Consider the following 12,486-nt stretch of genomic DNA (forward strand, 5'->3'; position numbering starts at 1 on the left):
CAGTGTAAAAAAAAAAAAAAAAAAAGATTAGACCCTCTCAGGGGAGGCAGCCCTAGCATGTTTGAACCAGCCTTCGTTAACTTGTCTTCATGGCAGAGTTAGAAGGTAGTAATCAGGCATTCTGAGACCAGTTAATGTGTTAGATGGCCTTCACCATCTTTACCTTCTTCCTTTGCCCTTCTGCCCTGTGTGTCTCCGATAGTTTGGCAAAGGGATCTTAGTAGCAACAGAGGATAAATGAATGAATAAGAAAACACACAGAACAAGGAATGACTAGCTTTTTAAGAGCACTAATAAATATCAGTAAATTGATTGTTTAAAAAAAATAAAAATTAAAAAAAAATTTTTTTTAAATTGGCCAGGCACGGTGGTCATGCCTGTAATCCCAGCACTTCAGGAGGCCAAGGTGAAGGGATTGCCTGAGCCCACGAGTTTGAGAACAGCCTGGGCAACTTGGCGAGACCTCATCTCTACAATAAATTAAAAAATTAGCTGAATGTGGTAACACGTGCCTATAGTTCTGGCTACTTGGAAGGCTGAAGGTGGTGAACCCAGCAGGTTGATGCTGGGGTGACCGTGAGTGTGCCACTGTACTCCAGCGTGGGCGACAGAGTGAGACCCCCAACTCAAAAAAAAAATTGTATGTATGTGTATGTGCTTAGTGTGTATAGAGAGAAGGAAAGTAAATGTGGTAAACTGCTGACAATAAGTGAACTTAGGAGAAGGGGTATAAGTGTTTTATTCAACAATTCTTTCACATTTTTGGTATGTTAGAATATTTTTTAAATTAAATGTTGGGTGAAAAATTAATACTAAATATAAATTTTTACTTAATCACAGGATTTGTACATAGGTGCATGTGGACATATGTGTCAACACGTGTATTTTTGGTATTCTCCCAGCTTCCCAGTTACTTAGCAATTCTTTTTTGTTTGTTTTTTATTGTGGTAAAATATATATAACATAAATTTACCATTATAAACTTTTTCTTTTTGAGTTGGGATCTCATGCAGTTGCCCAGGCTAGAGTGTAGCAGTGCGATCATGGCTCTCTGCAACATTGACTTCCTGGCTGAGATGATCCTTCTGCCTCAGCCTTCTGAGTAGCTGAGGCTACAGGTGTGCACCACCATGCCTGACTGATTTTTTTTGTAGAGACAAGATCTCGCTTTGTTGCCCAGGCTGATCTCAAACTCCTGGGCTCACGCAATTCTCACACCTCGGCTTTCCAAAATGCTAGCACTACAGGTGTGAGCTGCTATGCCCAGGCCCATTTGAACCATTTTTAATTGTACAATTGAGTGGCATTAGTACATTTACATTATTATACAACCATCACTATTATCTGTCTCTAGAATGTTTTCATCATCCCAAATCGAATCTCTGTACCCATTAAACAATAACTTTTTGTTCTCATCTCCCCCTCCTTTAGCAATTCTTTATATAACGTTTATGTTCTCCCATGTTTTTTAGCTAGAATAGGACTTTGATTCTGTTCTCAGGTCATGATAGATGCTTTTTAACAAATTTATTTTGAAAAATTTTAGTTTTACAGAGATGTTGCAAAAATAGTACCGTGTTCCTGTATATCTTTCACCTAACTTCCCTGATTTAATAACTTTCACTTAGTACAGTTATTATAACCAGGAAATGAACATTGATACAACATTTTATCTATCTATCTATCTATCTATCTATCTATCTATCTATCTATCTATCTATCTATCTAGAGTAGGAATCCCACTCTGTCACTCAGACTGGAGTCAGTGGCACACTCATGACTATTACAACCTTGACTTCATAGGCTCAGATGATCCTTCTGCCTCAGCCTTCCAAGTAGCTTGAACTACACGTGTGTGCCACCACTCCCAACCAATTTTTAAATTTATTGTAGAGACGAGGTCTTGCCAAGTTGACCAGGCTCATCTTGAACTCCTGGACTCAGGCAATCGTCTTTCCTTTGCCTCCCAGAGTGCTAGGATTACAGTCATGAGCCACTATGCCTGGCTGTACAATATGCTATGCTAGGGGTTGGCAGACTATACTTATGGGTCAAATCTAACTCTCTGCCTATGTTTATAAATATGGTTTTATTGAAACACAGTCATATTCATGTACAATGGCAAAGTTGATTAGAGATGAATAATTGCAACAGAGACCGTATGATCCACAAAGTCAAAAATATTTACTATCAATGCCTTTTTACATAAGATGTTTTATGACCTCTGAAGTAAGCTATAGGTCTTATTCTAATATCATTAGTTTACCTACTTATTTTTTTTTTTCACTTCAGGATCCAATCCAGAATCTCACATTGTATTCAATTTTATTGTTTCCTTAATCTACTGCAGTCTATGAAAGTTCCTCAGTCTTTGCTTACATGACCTTGACACTTGTGAATAGTGTTGATCCATTATTTTCTCAACTGTTCCTTGATATGTATGTGTTTAATGTTTTCTCATTATTTAATTGAGATTATTGTGCTTTTTGACAAGAATACCACAGAAGTGATGATGTGTTCTCAGTATATCGTATCAAAAGTATATGGTATCAATATGTCTTTTATTGTTAACCTTTGTTATTTGATTAAGTTGATCTCTGCTGATTTTTCCACTGTAAAGAGAAAGACTATTTTTCAATTCATAGTTAATGAATACTTTGTGGGGAGATACTTTGACACTATGCAAGTATCTCATTTCTTATCACACTTAAGCCCACTAGTTTTAGTATCTATCTTACCTAAAGCAGTAATTACTATGATATTTGCCTAATGGTGATTTTTATTTTTTTCATTACTTCCACCTTTAGTAATTATAAGGAAGAACTGTCTGTTTCCCACATTAATTTATTGAATTATTTATATTCATATGGACCTACAGATTTTTATTTTATGAGTTATAATAGTTATAATCCAATGCAGTAAGTCCCCTACATACAAACCTTCAAGTTATAACTTTAACAATGCACACCTGTGTTTTTTATGTATTATTTCTCTCTACCAGGTATAAGTATATATAGCCTGTTAAATACAGTACTACATAGCTGATTGTGTTAGTTGAGTACCTAGGCTAACTTTGTTGGACTTAAAATGTGCTCTAGGAATGAAACTTGTTTGTATGTTTAGACTTCCTGTATTATCATTTATTTTATTGCTTAAATTATTCTAGCTTTACCTAATGGAAGCCTTTTCAAGTTGGATCCTGTGTCCTTTTAACATGTACCCATTATTGTTTGAGCACTGCTTTTGTTTTCTGTCACTATAAAATGTTGTAGAGCCTCCTTATATTTTTTCTGCCCTGCTTCTGGCCAGAAAGATGGGTATTCTGGAGTTTTATATGTGTCTTACTGTAGCAATTGTACAGACAGAAATCATAAACTGGTGTATTCCAATTGATGTAATATCAATTCATGTAAATATTACTGATGATCTTCTTACAATGCTCCAAGTTTTAATGTAAAGTGATTGGCAATTAAGTGAATTGTGTTTCTATTGGAAAATATTTAATAATTTAATATATTTTTTAAATTCAAGTGAGCAGTGAAGATTCAGAAGATTCTGATTTTCAGGAATCAGGAGTTAGTGAGGAAGTTAGTGAATCTGAAGATGAACAGCGACCCAGAACAAGGTAATTATTATATTGGTTATTTAGGGTTTTTTTCTTTCTTTCTTTCTTTTGAGTTGGAGTCTTACTCTGTCACCCAGGCTGGAGTGCAGTAGCATGCTTATGGCTACTGATCCTTCTGCCTCAGCCTTCCAAGTAGCTGGGACTATAGGTGCATGCCACCACCCTGGCTAATTTTTTTATTTGTTGGAGAGACAATGTCTTGCTAAGTTGGCCAGGCTGGTCTCAATCTGTTGGGCTCCGGTGTCCCTTTTGCCTCCACCTCCCAAAGTGCTGGGATTACAGGTGTGAGCCACTGCACCTGTCAGGTTTTTAAAAAAAAGTTTAGAAATTAATCTGAATGACCATACCTGCAGATTATTTGTAGAATGGTTGCTGTTACCAATAAAGTTTGTTAGTGCAATATGAAATAGTTGGATTAGAAACTAATTGTTAAAATTATTAGTTTTAAAAGAGTGTAGCATATTTTATGTATGAGTATAGTTGAATTGTGTGTGTTCTAACCTGGGTGGATTTTCAGTGTGCAAAACACTCTTGACTGCAGTTTTTGATTGTTATGGGGGAAGTTTAGTGTAGTAAAGAGGCTCTGTAGACAAACTGCCTTAATCTAACTTATGGCTTTACTACTTTTCTATTTGTATGAATACTGTGCCTCAGTTTCCTTATCTGTAAAATGGAGGATTAAAATATTCTTACTTTACTGATTATTATGGGCATTACATGAGACAGTGCATGTAAAGGGTTTATAACAATACCTACCTGGAAAATATTGCTTAATTAATGCTAATTATTGATTGGTCTTGGTAGTATCACAGTAATAAAGATGTGTTTGTTCTCACAATATGTGCAGTCACTGATCTAGATCGCCAGTTATTTAAAATTGGTCTTCCTTCTTAGTCTAGTATTTTAGATGACACTAATCATTCTAAAATTTTTTATTTACTCCAGAATGACATAATCCATGTACAATTTATCAAATGAGCAATCTACTTGTGTTTGTGTGTGTGTATGTATGTCTACATAGCTGTCTGTCTACACTTGTACGTTTTAAAATATTTGAGAGTTTGTTTAGGTTGATACTTACCAGGGTGTGCTTAGAGTATAGCAATATATTATACTTTAGGGAAATATAAAATAATATGATACAATGGGAGTTTTTTTTAAACCAAGATATAGTTCATATAACATGTAATTCAGCATTTTGTTGTTGTTGTTGTTGTTGTTGTTGTTGTTTTGCAAGCGTCTGACTCTGTTGCCCAGGCTGAAGTACAGTGACACGGTCATGTTTCACTGCACCCTCAACCTTTGGGGCTCAGGTGATCCTTCCTCCTCATCTTCTGTAGTACCTGGGACTACAGGCCTACACCACCATGCCTGGCTAATTTTTAAAAATTTTTTATAGAAACAAGGTCTTGCTATGTTGCCTAGGCTGGTCTCAAACTCCTAGGTTCAAACAATCCTCTTGCTTTAGCCTCTCAAAGTGCTCAGATTACAAGCATGAATCACCACACCCTGCCTGAAATTCAGCATTTTAGAGTGTAGAATAGAATGGTCTTTAGAAAATGCACAGAGTTGTACATTTTTTACAACTCTGCTTTTTTAGTTGTAGTGAATGTTTTTTATATGTATATTGGCCATTTGTGTTCATTAGAAGAACAATCCTAAAGTCCCTTCACTCATCTGCCTATTTATATACCAAACCTCCCTCTGAATACTAAAGAATGTTGATTGTTGGATTAAAATTAAGAGTTAGGCTTCTACTAGGATATTTATTTTAAAGCTATTGATTTTTTTGTTTTTCTCTTTGTTTTTAGGAATGCACACAAAGGTAAAACAGTCCTAAAACAGTATACAGTTAATTGATGGAAATTAATCACGAAGTATTTTATTTTGTGTCTTAAATTTTCTTTAGGTCTGCAAAGAAAGCAGAGTTGGAAGAAAATCAGCGGAGTTATAAACAGAAAAAGAAAAGGCGGCGCATTAAGGTTCAGGAAGATTCATCCAGTGAAAACAAGGTAATAAATGACATTTACCATGTGCTTTAATTATAACTGGTACAATAGACTACAGTAAACATGCTGTTACCTCTGTGTTCTGTTCATTAATTGCATTCTGCTGGCTTATTTTAACAATTGTGGAGGAATTGGTTTATTGAATGTATAGAAGTATTGACCTGACATTATCTATTTTTTTCTGTACCTTAATTTCTAATATCTGTTTTAAGCTATTCAAATTCATTATTTTGTATCTGTAGTGGTGTGTGGTGTTCTGTTTTCTGAAGACATAAAACTATCCTGAATGGTGACTTGCATGTGAATAATTTTCTTCTTCTGGCAATGAAATTGGCCGATTTGAATTTTTTGTTTACATAAAGTAAAATGTACCTGTAATGTGGTGATTCTTTTAACACAATTCTCTTTTGGAGGGGTGTTTTTAAAAATTAACTATGTAAATTTTTTTTTTTTTTTTTTTGAGTTGGAGTCTCTCTGTCACCCAGACTGGAGTGCAGTGGCCGCTCCCGGCCACCGCAGCCTCGACCTACTGGGCTCTGGCGATCCTTCCACCTCAGCCTTCCAAGTAGCCGGAATTACAGGCATGCGCTACCACTCCTGGCTGATTTTTTAATTTACTGTAGAGATAAGGTCTCGCTGCCCAGGCGGGTCTCGAACCTGCAGGCTCAGGCAATCCACTCACCTCAGCCTCCCAAAGGCGCAGAATTACAGGCTGAGCCACCGAGCTCGGCTGCTATGTAAATATTTTAATGTGTACAATTCCTTGGCCTTAATTACATTCACAAACAGAAACTCTTTACCTATTAAGCATTAACTTTCCTTTCTCTTCTATCGCCCATCCCTGGTAACTTCGATTTCATTTCTGTTTCTGTGAATTTGCCTATTTTAAGTACCTCATAAAAGTAGAATGAAACAATATTTGTTCTTTTGTGTCTGGCTCAATCCACTGACATAATTTTTTTAGGTTCATTCATATTGTAACATGTATTCGAATTTTTTTCTGCCTCTCCTTGCTTTTCCTTACCTTCCTTTCCCTCCTTCCTTCCTCCTGCTCTTCCTTACTTGAGTTGAGGTCTCACTCTGTTGCCCAGGCTGGAGTACAGTGGCATTATCACAGCTCACTACAGCTTCCACAACAGCCTCTCAAGTAGTTGGGACTAGGGGCATGAACCACCATGCCCAGCTATTTTTTTTTTTTGGAGTTGGAGTCTCACTCGGTTGCCCAGACTGGAGTGCAGTGGCTGCTTCCGGCCACCGCAGCCTCGACCTGCTGGGCTCCGGCGATCTTTCTGCCTCAGCCTTCCGAGTAGCCGGAATTACAGGCATGCGCTACCATGCCCGGCTGATTTTTTGATTTATTGTAGAGATGAGGTCTCGCTGCCCAGGTGGGTCTCGAACCCACGGGCTCAGGCAATCCACTCACCTCAGCCTCCCAAAGGCGCGGGATTACAGGCTGAGCCACCGAGCCCGGCTTCAGCTATTTTTAATTTTTAAATTTTTTTTGTAGCGATGAGGTCTCACTATGTTTCCCAGGCTGATTTAGAACTCCTGGCATTAAGCAATTCTGCCTCGGTCTCCCAGAATGTTGGGATTACAGGTGTGAACCACCATGCTCAGCCGAAATTTTATTTCTTTTTAAGTCTGGGTAGTATTCCATGAGTATACCACATGTTGTTTATGCATTCATCTGTTGATGGGCATTTGGATTGTTTCCATCTTCGGAGTATTTTGAATAATACTGCTCTGAGGGCTAGGCACAGTGGCTCAAACCTATAATCCTAGCAACCTGTGAGGCTAAGGTGGGAGGCTTGCCTGAGCCCAGGTTTTTTGAGACCAGCATAGTGAGACCTCTGTCTCCACAATAAAAAAAATACTGCTATGAATATGGGTGTACAAGTATTTGTTTCAATCCCTGCTTTTCATTCTTTTGGGTATATATGGAAAAGTGGAATTGCTATATCATATATCATACGGTAATTCTATGTTTAACTTTTTGGGAAACCCCTCCCCTGAGACAAGGTATTACTATGTTGCCAAGGCTGGTCTCAAACTCCTGGGCTCAAGTGATCCTCCTTCCTCAGCCTCCCAAAGTGCTGAGATTACAGGCATGAGCTACCGCGTTTGGCTGCCACACTTTTTTTTTTCTTTTCTGTAGTGGCTGTATTCATTTGACATTCCTACTAACAGTGTACCAGCATTTCAATTTCTCTGTATCCTTGCCAGCACTTATTTGCATGTTTTTGTTTTTTAATAACCATCTCAAAAGATATGAAGTGGTCTGATTTGCATTTCTGTAATGACTAGTGATGCTCAGCATCTTTTCCTGTGCTTATTAGCCATTTGTATATCTTATTCTGAGAAATATCTATTTCAGTTCTTAGCCAAATTTGTATTGGGTTGTTTTTTAACACTATTCTTTATTGCTAAATATAATTCTAATGGTGTTCACTTACACTTTATTGGTATGTTAATTAGTGGAATATGAAATGGATAAATTAAACAACTTTACTTCTAATCATTTGAATTCCATAGAGTAATTCTGAAGAAGAAGAAGAAGAAGAAAAAGAAGAGGAGGAGGATGAGGAAGAAGAAGAAGAAGATGAAAATGATGATTCCAAGTCTCCTGGAAAAGGCAGAAAGAAAATTCGAAAGATTCTTAAAGATGATAAACTAAGAACAGAAACACAAAATGCTCTTAAGGAAGAGGAAGAGAGGCGAAAACGTATTGCTGAGAGAGAGCGTGAGCGAGAGAAATTGAGAGAGGTAACCAATTTATTTCTATTTATGATTTCTTTTACTTGATATAGGACTTTCATAGATATATTTCAATATTTCAAGAGTTACAATGTTGTAATCAACGACAGATTTCTAGGTGCAATTGCTTTTTCTTGCTGGCAATATTTTATGCAGCTTAAAAATTCTCATTAGGCTTTATTAATTTAATTAAGTACATGGAAAGGTTTGAGATTCTTAAATGATCACCAAAATGATTATGGTGTGTTTGGAGTTGAAAAATATTTCAAAATTATTTCTAAATTCACAAAGGATTTCAGTTTTTAAGAGAACTGTATATAATAAAAATCCTAGACTGGGCATAGTGGTTCACGCCTGAAACCCTAGTACTTTCAGAGGCCAAGGCAGGAGGATTGCTTGAGCCCAGGAGTTTGAGACTAGCCTGGGCAACATAGCGAGACCGCATCTCTACCAAAAAACAAACAAAAAATTTAGCTGGGCATGGTGGTGCACTCCTGTATTCCCAGCTACGTGGGAGACTAAGGTGGAAGTGTCACTTGAGCCCAGGGGATTACGGCTGCAGTGAGCCGTGATCATGCCACTGCACTCCAGCCTGGGCAACAGAATGAGACTCCAACTCAAAAAAAAAAAAAAAATCTCAGTTACATAGGTGGCAAGGATAATATAATAAACCTTCCTGTATCTGTTCATTCACTTCAACAGTTACTAGCAGAGGGCTAGTCTTGCTTCATCTGTTCTCTTATTATTAGACTATTTTGAAGCAAATCCTCCAAATCCTGTAATTCTGTCTATAATTAGTTGAGAACATATTGTTAAAAGATGAGAACATTTTAAACATTACTACAATAGTATTATTGCACTAAATTCCCTAATTTCCTCACATAATAGTGGTTTTTAAAAAGAAAATAGTTGTGAGTCAGGAACCTAACAAGGTCCAGCTATATAATGTGTTGCATTTGAATGCTATATCTCTTAACTATTTTAATCTGTAATTTTCCTTTTGTTCTTTTCTTTTTTCTCTCCCATTCTAATAGTTCATTTGTTTAAGAGACCAGATTATTTGGGCAGAATTTTCTGTATCCTGAGTTTTGCTATTAATATCCTCGTGGTATAGTTTTATTAGTTTCTGTATTTCCTGTAAACTGGTGATAGGATCTAGAGGCCTTATCAGATTTTGATTCTTTTTTTTGGGCAAAAATACTCATGGATGTTAATATGTTTTTTTTTTCCTTTTGCATCTCATTAAGATAGAGTTACTTTAAGTCTGGTTGTCTCTTTTTTTGTGGTGTATCTCTTTCAAATTTTTCTACTTTTTTAGAATTATTTAGGGGAATCTTTGCATTTCCATATAAATTTTGGTATTACTTTGTTGATTTTTTTTTATTTTTTGAGTCAGAGTCTTACCCTGTCACCCAGGCTGGAGTGCAGTGGTACACTCATGGCCACTGCAATCTCGACCTGCTAGGCCACTGCAGCCTTGGCCTGCTGGGCTCAGGCAATCCTTCCACCTCAGCTTTCCAGGTAGCTGGAACTACAGGCGTGCACCACCATGCCCAGCTAATTTTTTTATTTATTGTAGAGTTGAGGTCTCACCATGTTGCCCAGACTGGTCTCGAACCCCTGGGCTCAGGCAGTCCTCTCGCCATTGTCTCCCAAAGTGCTGGGATTATAGGTGTGAGCCACCGCACCTGGCTACTTTGTTGATTTTTACAAAATTCCTCATGGAACTTTTATTGTACTTGTATTGAACTTTTACTTCTGTGTGGCCAGAATTGATAACAGTATTTCGACTCCTTTTCCATGAATATAGTATACCTCAATATTTATTTAGGTGTTTAAAAATTTCCCTTAGCAGTATTTTTTAGTTTTCTTTATATAGGTCTAGTACATATTTTAATTTATCCCAAAGTAATTCATGATTTTTGATATTATAGTAAATATAGTTTCATGAATTTTGGTATAATGACCTTATGTCCTGAGAAAGACCTTGCAGTTTTTACTTACTAGTTCTAGTAGCTTTTTTGGTAAATTATTTAATATTTTTATGTGTTGTTTGTAAAAAAAAAAAAAAAAAACTATTTTGCTAATTTCTTTCCAGTCTATCACTTATTCTTCCCTTTGGATTATAAATAGTTGCTGAAGTCTTCAAACACTTTGTAATCCATCTGTTGGAGTGACCTAGAAAATCATTCTTGCAATTTTAGAATAAACCTTGCTTGCTCATGGTATATTAGTACTATTTTATGTTGTTGTATTGTGTTTGATATTTCTTTTTAATTTTAAATATGTAGGGTGCAATTCAGGTTTAGGTATATAAATGTTTATCATGCAGGTACTCTTGATGAGGTGTGCCCCCTCACCCTTGCAGTTTCCTACTACCGCTAATCCTACCACCTCCATCCCCTGGCAGTTTCCCACTGCTGCCAATCCCTTTCTTTCCCTTTTTTTTTAATAAACATTTTTTATTTTAAAATTGGGTACCGTTAAGGGTTAGGTATACAAATATGTATCGTTCAGGCACCTTTGTTGATAAGGAGTGTCTCCCTGTCCCCAGACAGATATTGACTACCATTAATCCCACCTCCCTTCCCCTCCCTTCCCCCCCATAGTTTCCCACCACTGTCAATCCTTTTCTTATAGTATTATGATAGTTGTTCAAGGTTCACTTATGAGTGAGAACATGTGATACTCAGATCTTTGTTGCTGTGAAAGATCACTCAGTATGATAGACTCTAGTTCCGTCCAGGTTGCTGCAAAATTCATGATTTTGTTCTTTTTTATGACTGTGTAGTAGTCCATCGTGTGTATGTACCACATTTTTTTGCCAATCCCTTTCTTATAATATTATGATAATTGTTCAAGGTCCTCTTATGAGTGAGGACAGGTAGTACTCAGTTCTTTGTTTCTGTTATGGATCTCTCAATATTATAGACTCTTAAGTCCATCCATATTGCTGTGAAGTTCATAATTTTGCCCTTCTTATGACTGCTTAATATTCCATCATGTGTATGTACCACATTTTTTCTTTTTTTGTTGTTTTTGTTTGTTTGTTTTTGAGTTGGAATCTCACTGTCGCCCAGACTGGAGTGCAGTGGCCGCTCCCGGCCACCACAACCTCGACCTGCTGGATTCTGGCGATCCTTCTGCCTCAGCCTTCCAAGTAGCTGGAACTACAGGCATGTGGTACCACGCCCGGCTAATTATTTTTTATTTTTTTATTTATTGTAGAGATGAGGTCTCGCTTGCCCAGGCGGGTTTCGAACCCGCAGGCTCAGGCAATTCACTCACCTCAGCCTCCCAAAGGCATGGGATTACAGGCTGAGCCACCGAGCCTGGCTCCACATTTTTTCAATCTGATCTTCTTTTGATGGGCAGGACAATGGGTTCCATGTTTTTTGCTATTGTGAACAATGCTGCAATAAACATGTTTGTGCAGGTATCTTTTTCATAGAGTGATTTGGGTTTCTCCAGGTATATTCCCAGTAGGGGAATTGCTGGGTCATATGGAAGGTCAAATTTTAGATCTTTTAGGAATTGCCAAACTGTTTTCCACAGAGGTTGTACTAGTTTACACTCCCACCAACAGTGTAGAAGTGTTCCCTTTTTGCCACATCCTCTCCAGCATCTGTTGTTTTTTTGAGTTATTGATGATGGCCATCCTGATTGGAGTTACATTTGCTGATATTTCGATAGGATTTTTACCTCAATGTTAATTAGGGATGCTAGATTTATTTTCTTGTAATGTCACTGTCTGCTTTTAGTACCAGAGTAATTCTGTTCTCATATAAAGTGAATAGAGAAGTCTTCTCACCTTCTCTGTCTTCTTAAAGAATGCATATAGTATAGATATTATTTTTTTCTTACACATTTGATAGAATGCTCCAGGGAAACAATGGGCCTAGAGTTATTTGATTTTTTTTTTTCAACAACAACAACAACAAAACAGATTTTTTTTTTTAAATACTTGCAGGGCTATTTAGACCTTTTTTGGTATATTTTGTCTTTAAGGAATTTGTCCATTTCATTTAAGTAGTCAAGTTTTTTGTTTTTGTTTTTGTTTTTTTTTTTGAGTTGGAGTCTCACTCTGTCGCCCAGACT

General features: G+C 37.0%; 1 protein-coding gene across 7 annotated transcripts in view; it reads left to right on the top strand.

The window, feature by feature from the left end:
- ATRX (ATRX, chromatin remodeler) overlaps window positions 1–12,486 on the top strand; it is a 237,710-nt gene that overhangs the window by 100,673 nt on the left and 124,551 nt on the right. For all 7 annotated transcript variants that reach the window (XM_008071841.1, XM_008071843.1, XM_008071842.2 and 4 more), the window contains 3 exons: window positions 3,532–3,625; window positions 5,535–5,637; window positions 8,167–8,397. In XM_008071841.1, coding sequence (XP_008070032.1) covers window positions 3,532–3,625; window positions 5,535–5,637; window positions 8,167–8,397 — 428 coding nt within the window. The remainder of the gene's footprint in view (window positions 1–3,531; window positions 3,626–5,534; window positions 5,638–8,166; window positions 8,398–12,486) is intronic.

Source organism: Carlito syrichta, unplaced genomic scaffold, assembly GCF_000164805.1.
Source record: "Carlito syrichta isolate Samal-C Ts95f unplaced genomic scaffold, Tarsius_syrichta-2.0.1 Scaffold314761, whole genome shotgun sequence".
Lineage (NCBI taxonomy): Eukaryota > Metazoa > Chordata > Mammalia > Primates > Tarsiidae > Carlito > Carlito syrichta.